This window comes from Nerophis lumbriciformis, linkage group LG26 (genome assembly GCF_033978685.3).
Source record: "Nerophis lumbriciformis linkage group LG26, RoL_Nlum_v2.1, whole genome shotgun sequence".
Taxonomy (NCBI): Eukaryota; Metazoa; Chordata; class Actinopteri; order Syngnathiformes; family Syngnathidae; genus Nerophis; species Nerophis lumbriciformis.
In genome coordinates, this window is record NC_084573.2 from 40,000,465 (window position 1) to 40,025,843 (window position 25,379).

At 38.3% G+C, this 25,379-nt stretch overlaps 1 protein-coding gene across 1 annotated transcript in view; it reads left to right on the forward strand.

The window, feature by feature from the left end:
* setd3 (SET domain containing 3, actin histidine methyltransferase) overlaps positions 1-25,379 on the forward strand; it is a 54,203-nt gene that overhangs the window by 14,971 nt on the left and 13,853 nt on the right. Inside the window, exons 5-9 of the mRNA XM_061986701.1 lie at positions 2,563-2,635; positions 6,108-6,364; positions 8,875-8,933; positions 12,907-13,021; positions 19,591-19,665. Of these exons, the coding sequence (XP_061842685.1) occupies positions 2,563-2,635; positions 6,108-6,364; positions 8,875-8,933; positions 12,907-13,021; positions 19,591-19,665 (579 nt within the window). The remainder of the gene's footprint in view (positions 1-2,562; positions 2,636-6,107; positions 6,365-8,874; positions 8,934-12,906; positions 13,022-19,590; positions 19,666-25,379) is intronic.

The following is a 25,379-nucleotide window of genomic DNA, read 5'->3' on the forward strand; positions in this document are numbered from 1 at the left end:
AAAATCTACCCGTGCCTGGTTTACGGACCATGGTATTTCTGTTCTAAATTGGCCCGCCAACTCCCCTGACCTTAGCCCCATAGAAAATCTGTGGGGTATTGTGAAAAGGAAGATGCAGAATGCCAGACCCAAAAACGCAGAAGAGTTGAAGGCCACTATCAGAGCAACCTGGGCTCTCATAACACCTGAGCAGTGCCAGAAACTCATCGACTCCATGCCACGCCGCATTAACGCAGTAATTGAGGCAAAAGGAGCTCCAACCAAGTATTGAGTATTGTACATGCTCATATTTTTCATTTTCATACTTTTCAGTTGGCCAACATTTCTAAAAATCCCTTTTTTGTATTAGCCTTAAGTAATATTCTAATTTTGTGACACACGGAATTTTGGATTTTCATTTGTTGCCACTTCAAATCATCAAAATTAAATGAAATAAACATTTGAATGCATCAGTCTGTGTGCAATGAATAAATATAATGTACAAGTTACACCTTTTGAATGCAATTACTGAAATAAATCAAGTTTTTCAAAATATTCTAATTTACTGGCTTTTACCTGTGTATATATATATATATATATACGTATATATATATATATTTATTTTATTATATATATATATATATATATATATATATATATATATATATATATATATATATATATATATATATATATATATATACAGCTAGAATTCACTGAATATGTATATATATATGAAATACTTGACTTGGTGAATTCTAGCTGTAAATATACTCCTCCCCTTTTAGCCACGCCCCCAACTACAACCCCCTCCCACCCCGACCACGCCCACCCCCTCCCCCCACCTCCCGAAATCGGAGGTCTCAAGGTTGGCAAGTATGCTATATATACAGTAAGTAGCCAGAACAATAGTATTATATAACATATTACTTCTCCTAAGAAAGTATATCTATTTATTTGTTTTATTTAATTCCTTAAATACAACTTACTTATAAGCGTATTAGTATTTGAGCACATTCAACAACACCGTGATAACAATGATCATTAAATAGCCCTGATATGACATTTTCATATCCTTACATCAAAAGTCTGCACACGCTGTTGAGCGTTTGGTATTTGGATCTTAGTAGATCAGGCCCACATTGTGTTAAAATGACACAATACGATTATATTTATATTGTCTTTCCGAATAGACAAACTCTAAACATTCATTCACGTTTCAGACACATTTGCACATTGTGAATAATCAATTAATTTAACTGATTAATTTTATTAAAAGTTTTAGGTTTTGACAACCCTAATTATGCACAAGACCCAAAAGCAGTGAAATTGTCAGGTTGTGTAAATGGTAAATAAAAAGAGAATACAACAAATCCTTTTCAACTTATATTCAATTGAATAGACTGCAAAGACAAGATATTTCATGTTCACACTGAGAAACTTTATTATTTGTTGCAAATAATCATGAACTTAGAATTTAATGGCAGCAACACATTGCAAAAAAGGCATTTTTACCAGTGTGTTACATGGCCTTTCCTTTTAACAACACTCAGTAAAGGTTTGGGAACTGAGGAGACACATTTTTGAAGTGGAATTCTTTCCCATTCTTGCTTGATGTACATCTGAAAAGTGGCTCCTGAAGCCACTTTTCATTTCTTGGGTTTATTGCTCTCATGACAAACAAACAACCCGTGAAAGTCCTAATACCGGAAATGCAGTATTTGTGATCGATAAAACTTTCGGCGAATGGCAATTTAAGAAATTGTACCGGAAAGTGCGACCAATAATTAATAATAATTTAACCCGGCAAATATAAACAAAACAAAAGACTGGCGGAAAGCGATAATCGATAAAAAACAAACTGGGTGGTAAAAAAATAATAAAAAATCCGTGTCCAGGAAATTCCTTTCTGATTTCAATGCGTAAAAAGACACAAAATGTGCGTTAACGCAAACACTGTCCAAAACCTGTATGTACCTTGTCAGCATTAATGGTGCCTTCACAGAACTTCTCTGAACCTTTTGATGATATTACGGAGCGTAGATGGTGAAATCCCTAAATTCCTTGTTGAGAAATGTTGTTTTTAAACAATTTGCTCAGGCATTTGTTGACAAAGTGGTAACCTCGCCCCGTCCTTGTTTGTGAATGACTGAGCATTTCATGGAAGCTGCTTTTTATACCCAATCATGGCACCCACCTGTTCCCAATTAGCCTGTTCACCTGTGGGATGTTCCAAATAAGTCTTTGATGAGCATTCCTCAACTTTATCACACTTTTTTTTCCACTTGTGCCAGCTTTTTTGAAACATGTTGCAAGCATCAAATTCCAAATGAGCTAATATTTGCAAAAAAGAAGAAAGTTTCTCAGTGTGAACATGAAATATCTTGTCTTTGCAGTCTATTCAATTGAATATAAGTTGAAAAGGATTATTATTATTTACCATTTACACAACGTGACAACTTCACTGCTTTTGGGCTTCGTATAATAGGCAAACAATTTAATGATAAGATTATGCATTGTATTACCTGTTGGATTACACTGGTTGAGCAACTTTATCTCTCAATATTTTCTTTCTGTATGCAGGCAGAAGAAATGTTCTTGTGCGTTCCGAGGAAGATGCTGATGACAGTGGAATCGGCACAGAATTCTATTCTGGGTAAGGACTCAGTATTCCTTTAATAAAATATTTTGTCAATGGTGTCATAGTTGAAACATCTTTGTATTATCCAGTCACGTTATTAACTGATCAATATATCGATAGATTGATTTATATTCCTAAATTTATATCGATCTGTGCTTGGCAACTTTTCCGGAAGATAGGTATCGATCCAACATCCTTTTAAAAGGCAATATATTGATTTTATGGATACTAGAAAAACAAGACAATATCATTAATTACAACACAAAAACGTTCAGTTACAGCACTATTGCAGAAGCCACCACAAATAAAAACAACACAATAATATAAAGCCACAATTTAACTTTAAGCCACAAAGGACGAGACAGACAAAATGTAAATGAATATTTATTATTTTTCTAACTTCGTTTATCAAACCCTCGGCCATTTGGTTCGTCTGTCGCCGAAACTTGTCCACTGTCACTTCCATCACGTCTTTATGATGATCCGTGTTTATTCAAATAAGAGTAGTAGCAGATCAAACCACTGCTCATTTAATCTGGGGAAAAAATGCCTGCACTTAATTTTTCTACTTACTGCTCATTCAACCTGAAGATATGTTTATTTTTATATTAATATTGTATTACTTTTATGTTGAAAAACAACAGCAAGAGTAGGAGGTAAATAAATCTACTGTTTACATGTTGGTTACTGTACTTTTATTGAAAATTGAAGTGTTTCCTCCTGTTGTTTCAACCTAAAGTGTTGGTTTCACTTTATTGAAATAAGATGTGAACTTACTAGTTGTTTACTTGCCTGTTTGTATCCACAACTCATTTATATCTAATTCTTTTACAAGAAATAACCGGACTAAAAGAAACTTCACTTGCAGTGTACAGTATCCATATTTATTTCAAAGTCACACTAATTGAGGTTTTTTTTTTTGCTAAGAAGTTACTGAATTGATTTAAACTCACTGAATCATTTCAGATCGTAAACAACAACATGGTCCCTGAATCGTATCGGCAACCACAAACCACAAAACAAATTGTTACATCCCTACTAATTACAGTAATATACTACTTTTGAAGACCGCTCACCAGGGACAATCAGAGTAGGCAGGTAAGGCAGAGCCTCACTTGTCATGAAATTTTTTTAAACTGAATAATAAAAACATGAAATATTATTAGTCCATTAAATTGTGTCATAAATGTATTTTTTCTATAATTACAATTTTATTTTGATTTACTTGAGTAAAAATCCCCAAATTTCCACACAAAGCTAGCACGAGTCTTCTGGGTCTCGTGCCGCCCCTCATTATTGCCTGTCTGTCTGGAAGTTGAAGAGGCTGAGGGGTGTGGCTTACTGGCTGGTCATCACAATGTCGCCAAAATAATGTTTGCAGAGAAGAAGAATGTACAGCCTGTTTCATGTTTTTAATGTGGCATCATTGTTTAGATTTTGGGACCATAAATAAAGCTGTATTAGAGTGCCTCTCTGCCAAACCTTTCCATGCACCAAATTGGTCAGATTTCTCAAATAATTTGGCTTCAAATAAAGTTTCTACAACACATGGAAGCACCTTACTCTGATTGTGGTTGTTCTATTTTTTTTAAATCGAATCAACACACCTAGATTTTGCGATGGGGAACTAGTTATGGTGAATGGGTTATACTTGAATAGAGCTTTACTACCTTCAAGGTACTCTAAGCGCTTTGACACTATTTCCACATTCACCCATTCACACACTGATGGCTGTCATGCAAGGCCCTAACCTAGACCCATCAGGAGCAAGGGTGAAGTGAGTGAATTATGTTTATATAGCGCTTTTCTCTAGTGACTCAAAGCGCTTTTACATAGTGAAAGCCAATATCTAAGTTACATTTAAAGCATTGTGGGTGGCACTGGGAGCAGGTGGGTAAAGTGTCTTGCTCAAGGACACAACAGACGTGACGAGGATGTATTCTCTTTTTATTTACCATTTACCGTATTTTCCGCACTATTAGCCGCACCTAAAAACCACAAATTTACTCAAAAGCTGACAGTGCGGCTTATAACCCGGTGCGCTTTATATATGGATTAATATTAAGATTCATTTTCATAAAGTTTCGGTCTCGCAACTACGGTAAACAGCCGCCATCTTTTTTCCCCGTAGAAGAGGAAGTGCTTCTTCTACGCAAGCAACCGCCAAGGTAAGCACCCGCCCCCATAGAACAGGAAGCGCTTCTTCTTCTACTGTAAGCAACCACCCGCCCGCGTAGAAGAAGAAGAAGCGTGCGGATATTAAGTTTCATTTCCTTTGTGTGTTTACATCTGTAAAGACCACAAAATGGCTCCTACTAAGCGACAGGTTTCCGGTTCATGAAAAGACGCAATCTCTCCATCCGCACACGGACTACTATTTCACAGCAACTGCCTAAAGACTTTCAAGAAAAGCTGGCTACTTTCCGTGCATATTGTAAAAACAAGATAGCTGAAAAAAAGATCCGGCCAGAGAACATTATCAACATGGACGAGGTTCCACTGACTTTTGATATTCCTGTGAACCGCACTGTGGATACAATGGGAGCACGTACGGTGAATATTCGCACCACAGGGAATGAGAAGTCATCCTTCACTGTGGTTCTAGCTTGCCATGCTAATGGCCAGAAACTTCCACCCATGGTGATATTCAAAAGGAAGACCTTGCCAAAAGAGACCTTTCCAGCCGGCGTCATCATAAAAGCTAACTCGAAGGGATGGATGGATGAAGAAAAGATGAGCGAGTGGTTAAGGGAAGTTTACGCGAAGAGGCCGGGTGGCTTTTTTCACGCAGCTCCGTCCATGTTGATATACGACTCCATGCGCGCCCACATCACGCTGGTTTTTAATATATTATTAAAGTTTGACTGACCTATCTGACTGTTTTTTTGACATTCCTTTAGCGCAGTTAGATGCGGCTTATAACACGGGGCGGCTTATAGGTGGACAAAGTTTTGAAATATGCCGTTCATTGAAGGCGCGGCTTATAACCCAGGGCGGCTTATGGTGCGGAAAATACGGTACACAACGTCACAACTTCACTGCTTTTGTACAATTTCACAAGAGTTATTTGTGTTTCGACACATCCGTACAGTTTCTCTCCACTTTTCTCTGCAAAAGCTTCTGATTGGCTCTGCTTCTTACCTGTGCGTGCTTTGCCTAACCAATTAAATGGCACCGTGGGCGGCACAATGCTAGAGACAAAGAGGCGCGGCTCCATTTGAAATAACCAGTTTTAAATGGGCCTGTTGGATTAAAAAAAGGCTGATTGATAATTGTTACATTGGGATTGATAGTAATGGTAATAATAGAGGTAAATATTACTATTTTTATCAATGTTAATACTGCTGAGCCAAACTCAAAGAAGGTGTATTAGAATGTGAATTTTCCACCATCCAATTAATCAATATGCTCATTATTGTCTTTAAAATGAAGCCACTGTCAAAGCAGCACTGAGAAAATGATGAATAATGAAACTTCTGCTTTTCAGGACCATTGCTCCGCCAGGATCGAATTCTCAAGGCCATGGGCAATGTTTCCCTGGCCCTCCACCTGCTTTGCGAGCGGGCCGACTCTGCGTCGTTTTGGCTGCCATACATCCGAAGTCTTCCTCAGGATTACAGTACCCCACTGTATTACCAGCAAGACGAGGTGCGCCTGCTCCTTGGCACGCAGGCTATTCAGGATGTCCTGAGTCAGTTTAGAAACACAGCCCGTCAGTACGCCTACTTCTACAGACTTTTTCAGGTAAGAAAAATGCATTGAACACATTTGAATGAATTACCGTATTTTCCGGACCATAGGGCGCACCGGATCATAAGGCGGACTGCCGATGAGCGGGTCTATTCAGGTCTATTTTCATACAAAAGGCGCACCGGATTATAAGGTGCATTAAAGGAGTCATATTATTAGGGCCCGCATGGCCCATTGTATAAGGACTCCCAAAGGGAGTCCTTATGCAATGGGACATAAGGACCTATTGAATTTGTAAGGTTTTATTATTATTATTCTTCCGCAACTTTGCGCTGTAATTTTACACACACATCAGTAATATACGGCAAAACTTTTTATCAAAAAACCAAACCTCAAAACTCAAAATTGCGCTTTAGCGCCCCCTACGAAAAAAAAAAACTAGACTGCCTGTAACTCCCACTAGGAAGGTTGGAGAGACATGAAACAAAAACTTTTATGTAGGTGTGATTTAGACCTAGATTTCATAATGGTATATTCTCGGGCAAAAATCAACAGAAAGTTGGCAATTCCCCCTTCAAGACAAAAAAGTACTAAAAACAGTCACTTTTCCCTCTTTGAGCTGTAATTTGACCCCCTTAACATGCTTCAAAACTCACCGAACTGAACACACACATCAGGACTGACAAAAATTGCGATCTAATAAAAAACCTAACCCCAAATCTCAAAATTGTGCTCTAGCGCAATTTTTTAATGAAACGCACAAAAAACTGCTCCTCGGATGAACAAACTGACAAAACTGCCTGTAACTCTCCCTGGGAAGGTCGGAGAGACATGAAACAAAAACCTCTATGTAGGTCTCACTTAGACCTACATTTCATAAATTGACAACCCCCAGCAAAAATCAACAGGAATTTTGCTATTCCCCCTTCAAAACAAATTTTTTGTAAAAACCGGTCACCTTCCTTCAAAAACTATCTCCTCTGAGCGAGTTTGTCGTTTCGCCTTCAAACTAACACAGGAGAGAGATTAAACCCTTGTGTATAAAATACCAGAACAGCGTTTTAATACCTGCTCCGGTTTTGATTTTATGACCCTTCAAAGACCCGCTGCGCTGATGCTGCTGCGCTGCTGTTTTTTTAAGATGGCTGCTTAAAAGCAGGAAGCACCAGCGTGCCCACACAATGCAGACAAGGTAGGTACACTAGACAAAAGTATTGGGACAATTCGGACTACAACTTGACTAAAGTATTGGGACACTTAGGACTAGCACCTGCCAAATACGCGGGCCCGACCAATGCTGCTTGCAGCTTTAATTATGATTATTTTCTAAATGTAAAAGACTTCCTTGTGGTCTACATAACAGTTAATGGTGGTTCTTTGCTCAAAATGTTGCATAGATGATGTTTTACACATCATCTTCAACTCACTTTCTGACAGTCTCTTCAGGATGCACCGTTTTGTGGGCGCTCTTATTTACGTGCCTCCACTTGGACAGCGTCATCTTTGTTGTAGCGGTGTAGCGTGCAAGGACGGGAGTGGAAGAAGTGTCAAAAGATGGAGCTAACTGTTTTAATGACATTCACACTTTACTTCAATCAATAACGGAGCAGCATCTCCTCATCCGTGGCTCACTAGTGCAAAAACAACGCCCGAAATGTGTCCCACCGGAACTCTCTTAATAAGTAAAGTTCCTTGGGTGAATAATGTAAAGTCACTACACCGGTATGTTTTAGTGCTTTCATGGTGAGTTTACTGACAGATATAAGTAAGAACTTTACACTACTTTATATTAGAAATGGCAACTGTGGAGGATGAATGTCACATAACAAGAAGATAGAGAAAATATCAACTGCGGTGTCGACACGGACTACCATGAATTGATTTACGTGGACCCCGACTTAAACAAGTTGAAAAACTTATTGGGGTGTTACCATTTAGTGGTCAATTGTACGGAATATGTACTGTACTGTGCAATCTATTAATAAAAGTTTCAATCAATTCAATCAATCAAAACTACAAAGGCGGACTCGGGCAAATTTTCAGGACTTATGCAGATCCCAAATACAGATCAGCAGGTACCAGAAGGTAAGAAAAGTTGCTTTTGTTGGTGGTGTTTACTGGCCTCATCTTGCAGTCTACATGTATCTCTTATGTGTGACTGCCATTTTCACAATTATCATTACACCATGTACAAAATAAAATAGCATTGAGGTAGGTAAGCACAGCCAGAATTATTCTGTACATTAGGCACATGGTTTATAAGGCGCACTGTCGATTATTAAGAAAATGGAAGGATTTTAAGTGCGCCTTTAGTCCGAAAAATACGGTACCGGTAGTATGTTCTTTTTTCCTGTTACATCCAGCATGACAGCGGGGAAATGCTTTTTACCAAGACACTGCATTTTCTTCATAATACTGCAAGCTGTTGAATGAACTTTTTAAAGTGTAAAACTAGACCACATAACTCATTATTCTACACCGTTCATTGATGTCAATAACAAACACAAAAGCTCAGATGTACCAATCAGACAGGCGTGTGAAGGACTTGTTGCCATTATTTACAGACTCATCCTGCTGCCAGTGGTCTGCCTTTGAAGGACAGCTTCACATTTGATGACTACAGGTTAGTTTGGATCTTTGTTGGAAAAAAAGTAGCATGTCAAATAGTTTTTTTTGTTGCCAGTCAATTCAGTGATGCTTTGTAATTAATTCAGCTCCAAATGTGGCGGTCAGAAGTATAAACTGTGTACAGTTGCATTTGAAATTATTCAACCTTCATTTTAAATTATACACTCAACAAATATATAAACACAACACTTTTGTATTTTATCCCATCTTTCATGAGCATAAAATAAAGATCTAAAACTTTTCCTATGTACACAATAGGCTCATTTTGCTCAAATATTGTTCATAAATTTGTCATGTGTGTGAACAGGTTTAAAGACATTATAGCTGCCAACTTCCTTTACTGACCTCCCACTGAATTAAACAAGAAGCAGTGCTGTCTGTCCCTCTTTATTGACTTTTCAAAGGCATTTGATACTGTTGATCATGTCATTTTAATCAAACGTCTTTCAGCTATTGGTTTTTCTCAGCAAGCAGTTGCATGGTTTACAAATTACCTCACAAGTAGAACTCAGGCAGTTCAGATTGAAGGTTCCTCCTCGGACATACTGCAAGTGGAAAAAGTGTGTCCCTCAAGGTTCTGTGTTGGGCCCCTTATTATTCACTATTTACATAAATAATCTTGGACAGAATATTCCGAACTCAACTTTCCATTTCTATGCTGATGATACTGTCATATACTGCACAGCACCCACTCTTGCTGAGGCTTTTAAATATCTACAACATGCATTTGACAGAGTACAAGAACAACTTTGCTATCTTCAACTGCTTTTAAATGCAGAGAAAACAAAGTGTATGCTCTTTACCACATCGAAAACTGTAAGATCAGCACTGTGTGAGAACATTTTAACAAGAAATGGGCAACAAATGATGTTAGTATCTGCTTTTAAATATTTAGGATTTTTAATTGATGACCACTTGAGTTTTAAGGAGCACATTCAGTATGTTGTAAAAAAAAACCTGAAACTTTTACTGGGATTTTATTATAGAAACAAGTCTTGCTTTTCTTTTACTGTGAAACAGAAATTGGTGGAAACAACCTTTTGACCTGTTATTGACTATGGAGATGTGTTGTACATGAATGCTACTGCTGGTTGTCTCCACAAGCTGGATAGTGTGTACCACGGTGCATCACCAACTGACTCACCATTGTGTGTTATACTCAATGGTTAACTGGACATCTTTATGTGCTGGACGCCTCAATCATTGGTATGTTTTCATCTACAAAACCATTGTGGGTATCACTCCATCTTATCTGTCTTGTCTTTTAACAAGGAAACAAGGAAGTCACAATCTTCGTTCAATGAATGTTCTGCAATTTGTCGTCCCCAAAGTAAGAACTGAACTGGGCAAGAAAGCATTTAGGTTTTCAGCAGCGAAGGCATGGAATAACCTACAATCGAATATTCAACTTCAAACCCTAGTTACGTTGAATGAGTTTAAAGCTTCTGTGAAAGGACTGCAGTCTACCTTGTCTGTATGCACATGTGTCATGTGAGCAAGTTTTAATGTTGTAAATGTGATGTTTTATGTGTTGTTTACTGTTTTTAATGTAACCTTGCTGCTGCCCTCTTGGCCAGGTCTCCCTTGGAAAAGAGATCTTTGATCTCAATGGGATTTTACCTTAAAGGCTAATAATAATAATTATTAAACATCTCCCAGACGTTTTTGTGAGGATATAAAATACACAAGTTTGTCAATCAAATTGTGAAATAATACATGAGTATCATGCGAATGTGTTATATTTAGCTTACGATTGAAGTGGCACCGCTAAAGCCAGAGCTTCTTCAGGTATGTCAGGACAAACTACGCACTTAGTTTCAACGGACTTCGAAATCTAGTCCATCATCAAGGCAAAAATGGTCACAGAGATCATGCAGCCTGTGATGATCTCAACCTCTACTCTGAGCCACCGTGATGTTATTCACCCTGATGTTGAACTGGTTGTGATAGTCCGTGAGTGTTTAGTCAAAGTGTTTCTTTGAAGAGTACATACCTGCCAACTACTCCGGTTTTCCCGTAATTAGTACGGTTTTCATCAACCTATTCCGGGTTACGGTTGCAGTGATAAAAAATACGGTTTTTCATTAATTAAAAAAAAATATTTTTTTTAAGTTTTATTTACGAAATCGCGTAACAACAATGACAATCGACACTGCTTCCCGTAACTTCCTATCGAGCCATTCCGAATGCCATGCGCGAGGCTGTTTATAGCACCGCTGCCAAGCACGAGGCACCAGTTGCCATTGTTTCCAAACGAGCGAACGATCATGGAATCAGCCGGAGAAAAATCGCAAACGAGTCTTAAACCGAAAAGAAAACTGCAGTCATTCCGTGAAGAATATTCAAAAGCCTATCCGGGAATAATTATCCGTTCCAAAAAGGGTGAAAACTACGCGAAAGATTTTTCGATCGGACACGGAGGAATTAGCGATGTAAAAGACCACGTTGGGACAAAAAAACACAAGTCTAATGCCGTTGCTAGCGATACAAGTGGAAAACTTTCAACGTTTTTCGTCGCCCTTATCATAAAGTTACCACATCATTTTTGCAGTATGATCAATCTGATAGAATAAATTTGGATTTTAGCCACAAAAATGTAATGACACCAATGTTATCTATTGGAATTGTTTAGTACTGTTATACTGTTAAAAGTGTTTATACTATTTATGCTTTCAAGTCCAAGTTGAAGAAATCTTGTTAAATGTTGACAGCATAACTACCAAAATACAGAAGTATGTCCTTAATATTTTTGCAGTGCTATTTCTGTTAAAAAGTTCAAATGATTACATTAGAGATGTGATGTGCCACTTTTCAAGTGTCTGATGGCTTCAATTAATTTTCATGAATTTTTCATATTTTGAATTCTTTTGAAAGGCTTACAAAAAAACTACATTTGAATTGTAATTCCATGCTATTGACAGGACTATTAATTTTAATGAAGTTAGCTTACCATGTTTACAGTATGATGATTGTGATAGAAATGTGAATTTTAGGCACAGAATATTTTTTACAATTGAACAAGGCAGTAGATTATACAAGCTTGGACAGAAAGTAAATTTTTTTTTTAATGGAATTGTTTAGTACTGTTTTACCATTTGTTTACTGTAAAAAGTGTTTATACTGTTTATACTTTCAATGAACAAATTGAAGTCTTGTGAAAGGTTGACAGGATAACTGGCATTAACTGTCAAAATAATTTCAAACTATTGAAGTTAGCTTACAGAATAAACATGTCAATCAACCCATATGATTTTTGCTGTAATATTTTTGTTTTGAAAAGTCACTGTGACTGATAGAAAAGTGATGGTTTTAGCAACATTTTAACCTGTCTGAATGCTAATAATCATTTTGCGTCGGGGGGCGAAGGAACCCCCCACCAGGACCCTGGCTACTAGGTTTTTCTGATTTCAAAAGTTGGCAGGTATGAGAGTATGTTGTTTGAAAAATGCCTTGTTCAGAGGGGTTTCTGTGCAGGACATCTCTGCAGCAGCAAGCGGGTCTACACGTCACATGTTTGTAAAGTTTTAAATGTGTCTGGGCTCTCTGTAGGCATTACCGCATGTGTGAGTGTCGCAGCATTATACTGTGGATAGCTTAGCTTGTCGGCTGCAATTCGGGAGATGGTCATATCTTCTTCAAAATATTGTCTTTTATTTGAAAAAAACTGGTCATTTTTTTGTCTTTTTTTGTCTTTGCTCCATTTGTAACAATGTGAGGGCGGAGACATTATGTCAAGGGGAGGGCTTTTCACCACCCTGAACTGCGGTCCATAAAGTGTATTGTCCTGTACGGAGTATCATTGCATTCCTAGTGGGTATGAAAAAGTAATATCATTTTAAATTCATTCCTTTTCTTTTTTCCGTTGATCAAATATTTGTAAAATGTGTTTTCTAGTTATGCCAGGTGGTGTAATACATCTGCTAAGCATTGTTTGCAGTATATAAACAATAACAGGGATTTGTTTACAGGTGGGCTGTGTCTTCTGTCATGACCCGTCAGAACCAGATCCCCACTAAGGATGGCAGCCAGATCACACAGGCCCTCATTCCTCTTTGGGACATGTGCAACCACATACATGGACTGGTAGGGGCCTTTCAAACTCACTTGTACATACCAAGACCTGGATAATCACATGGTAACATTGTTTAGCCAAATAGTTTTGATTGACATTATTTAGAAATTTAAAGAGGAATGAAATAGGCATTTTCCCTACATAACTATTAAAATTATCGTATTCATAGTACCGTATTTTCCGGACCATAAGGCGCAACGAATTATAAGGCACAGTGGCGATGAATGGTCTATTTTTGATCTTTTTTCATATATAAGGCGCACCGGATTATAAGGCGCATTAAAGGAGTCATATTATTATTATGATTATTTTCTAAATGTAAAAGACTTCCTTGTGGTCTACATAACATGTAATGGTTATTTACTCAAAATGTTACATAGATGATGTTTTACACATCATCTTCAAGTCACTTTCTGACAGTCTCTTCAGGATGCGTCTTATTTACGTGCCTCCACTTGGACAGCGTCATCTTTGTTGTAGCGGTGTAGCGTGCAAGGACAGGAGTGGAAGAAATGTCAAAAGATGGAACTAACTGTTTTAATGCCATTCGGACTTTACTTCAATCAATAACGGAGCAGCATCTCCTCATCCATGGCTCGCTAGTGCAACAACACCCGAAATGTGTTGCGTGATAAACCGTCCGACCAGAACCCTCTAATAAGTAAAGTTCTTTGGGTGAATAATGTAAACTCACTACACCGGTATGTTTTAGTGCTTTCATGGTGAGTTTACTGACGGATATAAGTAAGAACTTTACACTACTTTATATTAGAAATGGCAACAGTGGAGGATGAATGTCACATAACAAGAAGATAGAGAAAAATAAGCTTATCAACTACGGTGTCGCCACGGACTACAAAGGCGGCCGCGCGCAGCTTTTTCAGGATTTATGCAGATCCCAAATACAGATCAGCAGGTACCAGAAGGTAAGAAAAGTTGCTTTTGCATAATATTGTGAAACAAAACAGCAGATAATATGTCTTACCTTATACACACACCATAATAATACTCCTATGTTGAAGCACAGTACAATCCATCAAGTGGTGTGGCTTCATAGCTTACCAAAGTCATACTAAAACATTTTCATAGATTTTTGAGTGCCGTGTGCAATGTTCTATATTTTCAACGGAACATATAAAATGTTGGTGTTGTTTACTTGAGTCATATTGCCATCATATTGCAGTCTACACGTATCTCTTATGTGTGACTGCCATCTACTGGTCACACTTATCATCACACCATGTACCAAATAAAATTACTTCGAGGTCGGTAAGCAAAACCAGAATCATTCCGTAAATTAGGCGCACCAGGTTATAAGGCGCACTGTCGAATTTTGAGGGAAAAAAAGATTTGAAGTGCACCTTTTAGTCTGAAGAATACGGTATGTTTGTTTTTGTTTGTATGCATGTTTCTATGGCAGAGCAGGTGCTGGGTGTCCTATATCCACTGCCCGGGTCAGAGAGGGGTTCTCTGGTGCCTGCTGTCTGGGGCGGGGTTTGCTCTGCATTGGGGGGAAGTCCCCACCTTCCTCACATACTCAGTGACATACAGTACACACATACGCGCATACACGCGTACACACTTACACTCTCCTTTGTAAAGAGACAAGGCATCTGATTACCGTATTTTTCGCACTATAAGGCGCACTTAAAAGCCTTTCATTTTCTCAAAACTCGACAGTGCGCCTTATAGCCCGCTGCACCTAATGTACGGTATGATTCTGCTTGTGCTTACTGACCTCGAAGCAATTTTATTTGGTACATTGTGTAATAAGTGTGACCAGTAGATGGCAGTCACACATAAGAGATATGTGTAGACTGCACTATGATGGCAGTAAACAACACCAAAACTTTAAATGTTCCATTGAAAATATAGAACATTACACACGGCGCTCAAAAAATCTGTCAAAATGTTTTTAGTACAACTTTGGTAAGCTATGAAGCCACACCGCTTGATAAATTGTCGGCGCATTGAACATACGAGTATTTAAAGGGCCGCAAAATGGCACCTATTAGCAGACATATTACCTGGCGCTGTGTTTCACAATATTATGCAAAAGCAACTTTTCTTACCTTCTGGTGCCTGCTGATGTGTATTTGGGATCTGCATAAGTCCTGAAAATGTGCACGCGTTTGCCATTGTAGTCTGTGCCGACCAGAGGTGGGTAGAGTAGCCAGAAATTGTACTCAAGTAAGAGTACTGTTACTTTAGAGATTTATTACTCAAGTAAAAGTAAGGAGTAGTCACCCAAATATTTACTTGAGTAAAAGTAAAAAGTATGTTGTGAAAAAACTACTCAAGTACTGAGTAACTGATGAGTAACATACACACACATATCATATACATATATATATATATATATATATATATATATATATATATATATATATATATATATATATATATATATATATATGTATATATATATATATATATATATATATATATATATATATATATATATACATACATATACATTGATATATACAGTATATCATTTATATGTATTTATTTTGCTGTTTTTGTTTACATGTTAAAGGTGTTTTAATGATAATACAAGCATGTTTAACACATATAGATTCCTTTCTTTCATGAAGACAAGAATATAAGTTGGTGTATTACCTGATTCTGATGACTTGCGTTGATTGTAATCAGACAGTAGTGATGATAACGTCCACGTTTTCAAATGGAGGAGAAGAAAAGTTCCTCCTTTCTGTCTAATACCACATGAAAGTGGTGGGTTTTTGGCATCTTATTTGTCCAGCTTCCATATTCGTTTTTATACACTTTACAAAAAATATATTGGCGTCAAACTCCGTAGCTTGCTAGCTTGTTTGCGCTGGCTTTCGGAGACTCTTGTTTTGAAAGCGCAGGCGCGATGGAGCGGCACTTTTATTGTGAAGACAGGAACGTCCTCATGTGCGATCAGTCTTTAGGCTTTTGACGGGATGTACGGTTGAAATAAAAAAGTATCTTTTTTCTTTCACACTTTTGATTGATTGATTGATTGGAACTTTTATTATTAGATTGCACAGTACAGTACACATTCCGTACAATTGACCACTAAATGGTAACAACCCAATAAGTTTTTCAACTTGTTTAAGTCAGGTCATGTGACCACCTGGCTCTGTTTGATTGGTCCAACGTCCCCAGTGACTGCATCTGATTGGTGGAACGAAGTGAAACGTCACCAGTAAGGCAGGCACTATGAAGGTCTGTCTGACAGACCAAAACAAACAAAGCGTGCATTAACAGATCGATAAAAATTAGTAGCGAGTAGCGAGCTGAATGTAGATAAAAGTAGCGGAGTAAAAGTAGCGTTCCTTCTCTATAAATATACTTAAGTAAAAGTAAAAGTATGTTGCATTAAAACTACTCTTAGAAGTACAATTCATCACAAAAGTTACTCAAGTAGATGTAACGGAGTAAATGTAGCGCGTTACTACCCACCTCTGGTGCCGACACCGTAGTCGATAAGCTTCTTCTTTTTCTTTATCTTCTTATGTGACATCCATCCTGCACTGTTGCCATTTCTAATATAAAGTAGTGTCAAGTTCTTACTTATATCTGTCAGTAAACTCACCATGAAAGCACTAAAAACTGTAGTGGGTTTACATAATGCCCTCTCGGAACTTTAGTTATTAGAGGGTTCCGGTCGGACAATTTTTCACGGGACACATTTCCTGTGTTGTTGTTTCAGGATGAGGAGATACTGCTCCATTATTGATTGAAGTAAAGTGTGAATGTCATTAAAACAGTTAGCTCCATCTTTTGACACTTCTTCCACTCCCGTCCTTGCACGCTACACCGCTACAACAAAGATGACGGGCAGAAGACGCTGTCGAAGGTGAGTCACGTTAGAAATGTCACTGTCTTGTTTTCATATTTGTCTTTTTTTTTTTTTTTTTGAGTCGATCGCAATGTTCTCTCTAATTGTGCATGTGTGTGAGCAAACGCAAAAACTCCCTGAGCACATGTGAGCGACATCAGACGTGCACACTGTGGCCACACCAGCAGCACACCTGTCCCAAAGCTGACTAAATAAGTTACATTTCTTATTGTTATAATCAAATGACAGCAGTCATTTCCATGAGATTATTCTCTAATAAGTGTTTTGGTCCACTTACAATGACAATAACACAAAATATTGTTTTTCATGAGCTGTGTACTAGTATTGTATGTCTGGGTGGAGGTCCTGCTTTGGAAATAATTTGTACCCCTTTCAGATATCGAATTTAGTTCCCATTAAAACATTCACATGTTGCACAATGAGATGTAAGCATGGGATCATGTGTACATTCCTGTATCTTTCTGTTTGTAAAATATATATTTTTGTTAGTATTTAATTGATATGCTAACATAATTTCATGATTAATATTTATTAACAAATGACAGTAGAATAAGCACACATTTAATTAGTAAATCATAGTGTAACGACCTGCAATTACACAGTGTGGTGTTGGAGTTGTCTGACTTTTTGTGTGACTGTAAACACATCACTGGCTAAGTGCCTTACAGGTAAAAGCCAGTAAATTAGAATATTTTGAAAAACTTGATTTATTTCAGTAATTGCATTCAAAAGGTGTAACTTGTACATTATATTTATTCATTGCACACAGACTGATGCATTCAAATGTTTATTTCATTTAATTTTGATGATTTGAAGTGGCAACAAATGAAAATCCAAAATTCCGTGTGTCACAAAATTAGAATATTACTTAAGGCTAATACAAAAAAGGGATTTTTAGAAATGTTGGCCAACTGAAAAGTATGAAAATGAAAAATATGAGCATGTACAATACTCAATACTTGGTTGGACTTGGTTGGAGCTCCTTTTGGTTGGACTTGGTTGGAGCTCCTGATGCCAAACCATCACTGATGGTGGAAACTTTACACTAGACTTCAGGCAGCATGGATCCTGTGCCTCTCCTGTCTTCCTCCAGACTCTGGGACCTCGATTTCCAAAGGAAATGCAAAGTTTGCATGGTTGGGTGATGGTTTGGGGTGCCATGTCATCTGCTGGTGTCGGTCCACTCTGTTTCCTGAGATCCAGGGTCAATGCAGCCGTCTACCAGCAAGTTTTAGAGCACTTCATGCTTCCTGCTGCTGACCTGCTCTATGGAGATGGAGATTTCAAGTTCCAACAGGACTTGGCGCCTGCACACAGCGCAAAATCTACCCGTGCCTGGTTTACGGACCATGGTATTTCTGTTCTAAATTGGCCCGCCAACTCCCCTGACCTTAGCCCCATAGAAAATCTGTGGGGTATTGTGAAAAGGAAGATGCAGAATGCCAGACCCAAAAACGCAGAAGAGTTGAAGGCCACTATCAGAGCAACCTGGGCTCTCATAACACCTGAGCAGTGCCAGAAACTCATCGACTCCATGCCACGCCGCATTAACGCAGTAATTGAGGCAAAAGGAGCTCCAACCAAGTATTGAGTATTGTACATGCTCATATTTTTCATTTTCATACTTTTCAGTTGGCCAACATTTCTAAAAATCCCTTTTTTGTATTAGCCTTAAGTAATATTCTAATTTTGTGACACACGGAATTTTGGATTTTCATTTGTTGCCACTTCAAATCATCAAAATTAAATGAAATAAACATTTGAATGCATCAGTCTGTGTGCAATGAATAAATATAATGTACAAGTTACACCTTTTGAATGCAATTACTGAAATAAATCAAGTTTTTCAAAATATTCTAATTTACTGGCTTTTACCTGTATGTGCATGTGTTGGCGCACGTGAGAAAGAGCGAGCGGGTGCTGTTGATATGACAAAGTTGGTTTTGGTTTGTACGGCAGAAAATGACCAGTTATGCTGGATAAAAAAGTTTTACCAATGTTTTGGTGATGTTTTTATGGCCGACAATAAAGAGTTTTGCTCAATAAAGTGATCGATGGAATTCATGTCCTCTTTAAGCGTGAATGAGTCACCTTAGTCTGACAGAATGGCTTCATTAAGCCTATTTGGGTGATGTTTGGCGAGCCAAATGAAAAGCTTCGGCATGCCAGAGGTGCCCCACCGGTCGCCAGTTGAGTAAGCCAGCCATACATAATCAGTGTGAATAGAATAAATTACACTAAAGTTGTGGTGGAAACACCAACCACACAGGGCCATGGGGAACGTTTATTTCCATGAATTTAACATTCCTGGATTTTGATGGAAAAGGGGCTATTGGCAAACAAAAGTGTTGTAGTGTACGTCCAAGTTGGCTGTGGTTGTCTTATCAGACTTCTGATTGGTCAAATGTGCATGACAGCTATTACAGGTTGTCTGTTTATATGTGGACAGAGATTTATTTGAACTCTGCTGGTACAAATACAAATCTGAGTCAGTAAAATGTGTGTTTTTGAAAATATTGATATTTTTGTGTGGACATTGCCTAATGTCTGGGGGAAAGAGTCAGTTTTGAGTGCTTCCTTAGAAGGTAACATGCAGGCATATAGGGGAATATTGTTGAATGTGAAATGTAATATATATCATATTTGACAATGTATGCATTATTTTCATTCCTGAAAGAGGAGAGAAAGCATAAAATAAACTGAATGTATTTAACGTCTGATTATTTGCAGATAACCACTGGTTACAACTTGGAGGATGACCGTTGTGAATGTGTGGCACTGCAAGATTGTAAAGAGAGTGAACAGGTACAAAAAGGGCCTCTGCTCAGTTTTTTTTTTATATTAAGCAACAGTTTTACACACATGCTTGTTGAAGACATAGTTCTGTCATCTACATATTTACTCAACAACATTATAAAGACAAGAAATTTGCTTTCACTATTGGTTTTCATAGTATGAAGTAAGGTGTACGCTAACTGATCTTTAACTAATCTGCATTTCACTCAAGTCTTGTCAAAAATGGGTATGACCTTGCATTCACCTGGTACGGGGTAGGTCCAGAAGTTTATTTGGCTCAAAGAATACAATAACATGGCGTTGTAAGCCATCTGTGCAATGACAATGATTATGGTCTTCAAGCAGCATCTTCACATGACCTCAGTAATCATACTTGCCAACCTTGAGACCTCTGATTTCGGGAGGTGGGGGGTGGGAGGCGTGGTTGGGGGCGTGGTTAAGATATATATATTAAAGAAATACTTGACTTTCAGTGAATTCTAGCTATATATATATATATATATATATATATATATATATATATATATATATATATATATATATATATATATATATATATATAAAAATAAATAAAATAAATACTTGAATTTCAGTGTTCATTTATTTACACCTATACACACACATAACACTCATCTACTCATTGTTGAGTTAAGGGTTGATTTGTCCATCCTTGTTCTATTCTCTGTCACTACTTCAGAACACACACATTATACAAATATACATTATAAAATCAATAAGAAAACGGGAGCTCTAATTTGGGAGTCTGAATTAGGATCAGAAGTTCCTATATAAACATCGCGCACTCACGTCGCCTTTTTGTATTGATTACTGCAGCTGTGCGCTGGATTCATTGCCAAATACAAACTACAACTCACAAACACTTTAGAGTTAGGCTCCACCATCAGAAAGTGTACTTAAACTTATAAAGATCACATGGATATTATTCAGTGAGTTGATTCACCAAAACTAACCTGTTATACAGGAGGAAAAAGCACACAGGACGTTTCAATTGTTCACAGACTGGTCGCGCTCATCAGAATGACAAGACACTTCCGGTCTGCAGGTGATAGCATTCAATTGGGAAGAAACGCCCTACTGCCCCCTACTGACCAATGTGAATACTGATAAATGTGTAATGACAGCTCCAAAAAACGAATTCAAACCACAAAATAAAATAAATAAATCAACACAAAAATGTGACATATTATGGGTGGGTCACATATGCATGTACAGTAGATGGCAGTATTGTCCTGTTTTAAAAGTGTCACAACATTGCTGTTTACGGCAGACGAACTGCTTTATGGTAGACGAAAACTTGACTGCTGTTGTTGTGTGTTGTTACCGCGCTGGGAGGACGTTAATGAAACTGCCTAACAATAAACCCACATAAGAAACCAAGAACTCGCCCTCGATCATTAGCTGTTTATATTGTGGGAAAGCGGACGTGTGAACAGGCTGTCAACACGTCACTCAGGTCCGCATGGAGCTGGAGGGGGCGTGGCCTCCAGCTCCGCCTGAATTTCGGGATATTTTCGGGAGAAAATTTGTCCCGGGAGGTTTTCGGGAGAGGCGCTGAATTTCGGGAGTCTCCCGGAAAATCCGGGAGGGTTGGCAAGTCTGTCAGTAATGGACTAACAAAACAAACATTTGAAATGTACATCTTTCACCTCAAAATGGTTACTCCACAAAATATGCACAATTGATACTAAATGTATTATACCTCAAATGTTGTACACCTGTATGGTAAAATGATCAATGGGCATGACGTCGTTTGGGACAATAGCGGATATTTCCAGAACTTTGGGTACATTAACCCTGCATGTGTTTTTGGTTTTTTTTGAGTGACAATCTTTCCAAAAGAAGAACTGGTCTCAGCGTGCGTAGAGATGAACAAGAAGAATATGCTGCAGAAACATTCCTTCATATGTACATGATAATATGCAATCTTAAACCAGGCATTGATCAGACCCCCGAGGAATTTACAATGTTGCAATTATGCCAATTCAGGCCAATGCCTACCAATTATGTGGGCCGTGTCTGATGCCCCGCACATTTTCGCCAATTGAATTTGTATCGGAGCAGCGCTTAAACTGTCTAATCAAAACGTTGTTTTTTGTAATAATTAAGCCAGGACAGAAAGGTGTAACAATAGATCAATTATCCATTGCTCAAACGGCACAATTGATGTTAACTAGTAGCTCAGACCCACTTCCACAGAGCTAAGCCTTCTGAGTAATGTAGTATATAAACATTTAGCACACACCCACATCTTCACTTACTTGTATTTTTTTATCTACCGTATTTAACTTTTTTTTTTTTGCCATGAAAGGCATTTAATAATAATAATAATAATAATAATAATAATAATAATAACTGGGATTTATATAGCGCTTTTCTAAGTACCCAAAGTCGCTTTACATGTAGAACCCATCAACCTTTGACATTTAAGAACAGATTGTCATTTGCAATGTGGACCTGACCAAGAAGCAGCATGTTGAAGTGTGATGATAACCGCTCATCATGTCCTATTTATTAACAAAAACCACTGCTGTGAATCGCAATCAACAGTTCAAAAAGGTTCACAACAGTAGCGGAGATATACACCACCGATCCGGAAGCAATGGCCAAGACGCCATTAGCTCTTTAAAATAGATCGGTTTGAAGTCTCGCGGCAATTATTTTTTTATTTTCCTGAGGGAACTCCCCTGAAGGAATCAATAAAGTACTATCTATCTATTAGCTCTGTAAAATAGATCGGTTTGAAGTCTTGCGACAATTATTTTTTAATTTTCCTGAGGGAACTCTCCTGAAGGAATCAATAAAGTACTATCTATCCATCTATTAGCTCTGTAAAATAGACCAGTTTGAAGTCTCGGGACAATTAGCTCTCTAACATAGACCGGTTTGAAGTCTCGCAACAATTAGCTCTCTAACGTAGATCGGTTTGAAGTCTTGCGACAATTAGCTCTCTAACATAGACTGGTTTGAAGTCTTGCGACAATCAGCTCTCTAATATAGACCGGTTTGAAGTCTCGGGACAATTAGCTCTCTAATATAGACCGGTTTGAAGTCTCGGGACAATTAGCTCTCTGATATAGACCGGTTTGAAGTCTCGCGACAATTAGCTCTCTGATATAGAGCGGTTTGAAGTCTCGGGACAATTAGCTCTCTAATATAGACCGGTTTGAAGTCTCGCTACAATTAGCTCTCTAACATAGACCGGTTTGAAGTCTCGCTACAATTAGCTCTCTAACATAGACCGGTTTGAAGTCTCGGGACAATTAGCTCTCTAACATAGACCGGTTTGAAGTCTCGCGACAATTAGCTCTCTAACATAGACCGGTTTGAAGTCTCGGGACAATTAGCTCTCTGATATAGACCGGTTTGAAGTCTCGGGACAATTAGCTCTCTGATATAGACCGGTTTGAAGTCTCGGGACAATTAGCTCTCTAATATACACCGGTTTGAAGTCTCGGGACAATTAGCTCTCTAATTTAGACCGGTTTGAAGTCTCGGGACAATTAGCTCTCTAATTTAGACCGGTTAGAAGTCTCGGGACAATTAGCTCTCTAACATAGACCGGTTTGAAGTCTCGGGACAATTAGCTCTCTAACATAGACCGGTTTGAAGTCTCGGGACAATTAGCTCTCTAACATAGACCGGTTTGAAGTCTCGCAACAATTAGCTCTTTAACGTAGATCGGTTTGAAGTCTTGCGACAATTAGCTCTCTAACATAGACTGGTTTGAAGTCTTGCGACAATCAGCTCTCTAATATAGACCAGTTTGAAGTCTCGGGACAACTAGCTCTCTAAAATAGACCGGTTTGAAGTCTCGGGACAACTAGCTCTCTAACATAGACCGGTTTGAAGTCTCGCGACAATTAGCTCTCTAACATAGAACGGTTTGAAGTCTCGGGACAATTAGCTCTCTAATATAGACCGGTTTGAAGTCTCGCGACAATTAGCTCTCTATCATAGACCGGTTTGAAGTCTCGCGACAATTAGCTCTCTAACATAGGCCGGTTTGAAGTCTCGGGACAATTAGCTCTCTAATATAGACCGGTTTGAAGTCTCGGGACAATTAGCTCTCTAAAATAGACCGGTTTGAAGTCTCGCGACAATTAGCTCTCTAACATAGACCGGTTTGAAGTCTTGCAACAATTATCTCTCTAACATAGACTGGTTTGAAGTCTTGCGACAATTAGCTCTCTATTATAGACCAGTTTGAAGTCTCAGGACAATTAGCTCTCTAAAATAGACCGGTTTGAAGTCTCGCGACAATTAGCTCTCTAACATAGACCGGTTTGAAGTCTCGGGACAATTAGCTCTCTAATATAGACCGGTTTGAAGTCTCGGGACCATTAGCTCTCTAATATAGATCGGTTTGAAGTCTCGGGACAATTAGCTCTCTAATATAGACCGGTTTGAAGTCTCGCTACAATTAGCTCTCTAACATAGACCGGTTTGAAGTCTCGGGACAATTAGCTCTCTGATATAGACCGGTTTGAAGTCTCGGGACAATTAGCTCTCTAATATAGACCGGTTTGAAGTCTCGGGACAATTAGCTCTCTAGTATACACCGGTTTGAAGTCTCGGGACAATTAGCTCTCTAATATAGACCGGTTTGAAGTCTCGCTACAATTAGCTCTCTAACATAGACCGGTTTGAAGTCTCGGGACAATTAGCTCTCTAACATAGACCGGTTTGAAGTCTCGGGACAATTAGCTCTCTAAAATAGACCGGTTTGAAGTCTCGTGACAATTAGCTCTCTAACATAGACCGGTTTGAAGTCTCGGGACAATTAGCTCTCTAACATAGACCGGTTTGAAGTCTCGGGACAATTAGCTCTCTAAAATAGACCGGTTTGAAGTCTCGTGACAATTAGCTCTCTAACATAGACCGGTTTGAAGTCTCGGGACAATTAGCTCTCTGATTTTGACCAGTTTGAAGTCTCGGGACAATTAGCTCTCTAAAATTGACGGGTTTGGAGTTTTTGATTAATAGACAGTGATACAAATAAAGTACTATCTATCTATCTATTAGCTCTGTAAAATAGACCGGTTTGAAGTCTCGGGTTTTTGATTAATAGACAGTGATACAAATAAAGTACTATCTATCTATCTATTAGCTCTGTAAAATAGACCGGTTTGAAGTCTCGGGACAATTAGCTCTCTAATATAGACCGGTTTGAAGTCTCGGGACAATTAGCTCTCTAATATAGACCGGTTTGAAGTCTCGGGACAATTAGCTCTCTAATATAGACCGGTTTGAAGCTTCGGGACAATTAGCTCTCTAATATAGACCGGTTTGAAGTCTCGGGACAATTAGCTCTCTAATATATACCGGTTTGAAGTCTCGGGACAATTAGCTCTCTAACATAGACCGGTTTGAAGTCTCGCGACAATTAGCTCTCTAATATAGACCGGTTTGAAGTCTTGCGACAATTAGCTCTCTAACATAGACCAGTTTGAAGTCTCGGACAATTAGCTCTCTGATATAGACCGGTTTGAAGTCTCAGGACAATTAGCTCTGATATAGACCGGTTAGAAGTCTCGGGACAATTAGCTGTCTGATATAGACCGGTTTGAAGTCTCGGGACAATTAGCTCTCTAAAATTGACGGGTTTGAAGTTTTTGATTAATAGACAGTGATACAAGGTTACATACAATTACCGAGGTTAGACAATCCAAAACCACAACAACAAGCTAAACTGTCCAGTATGT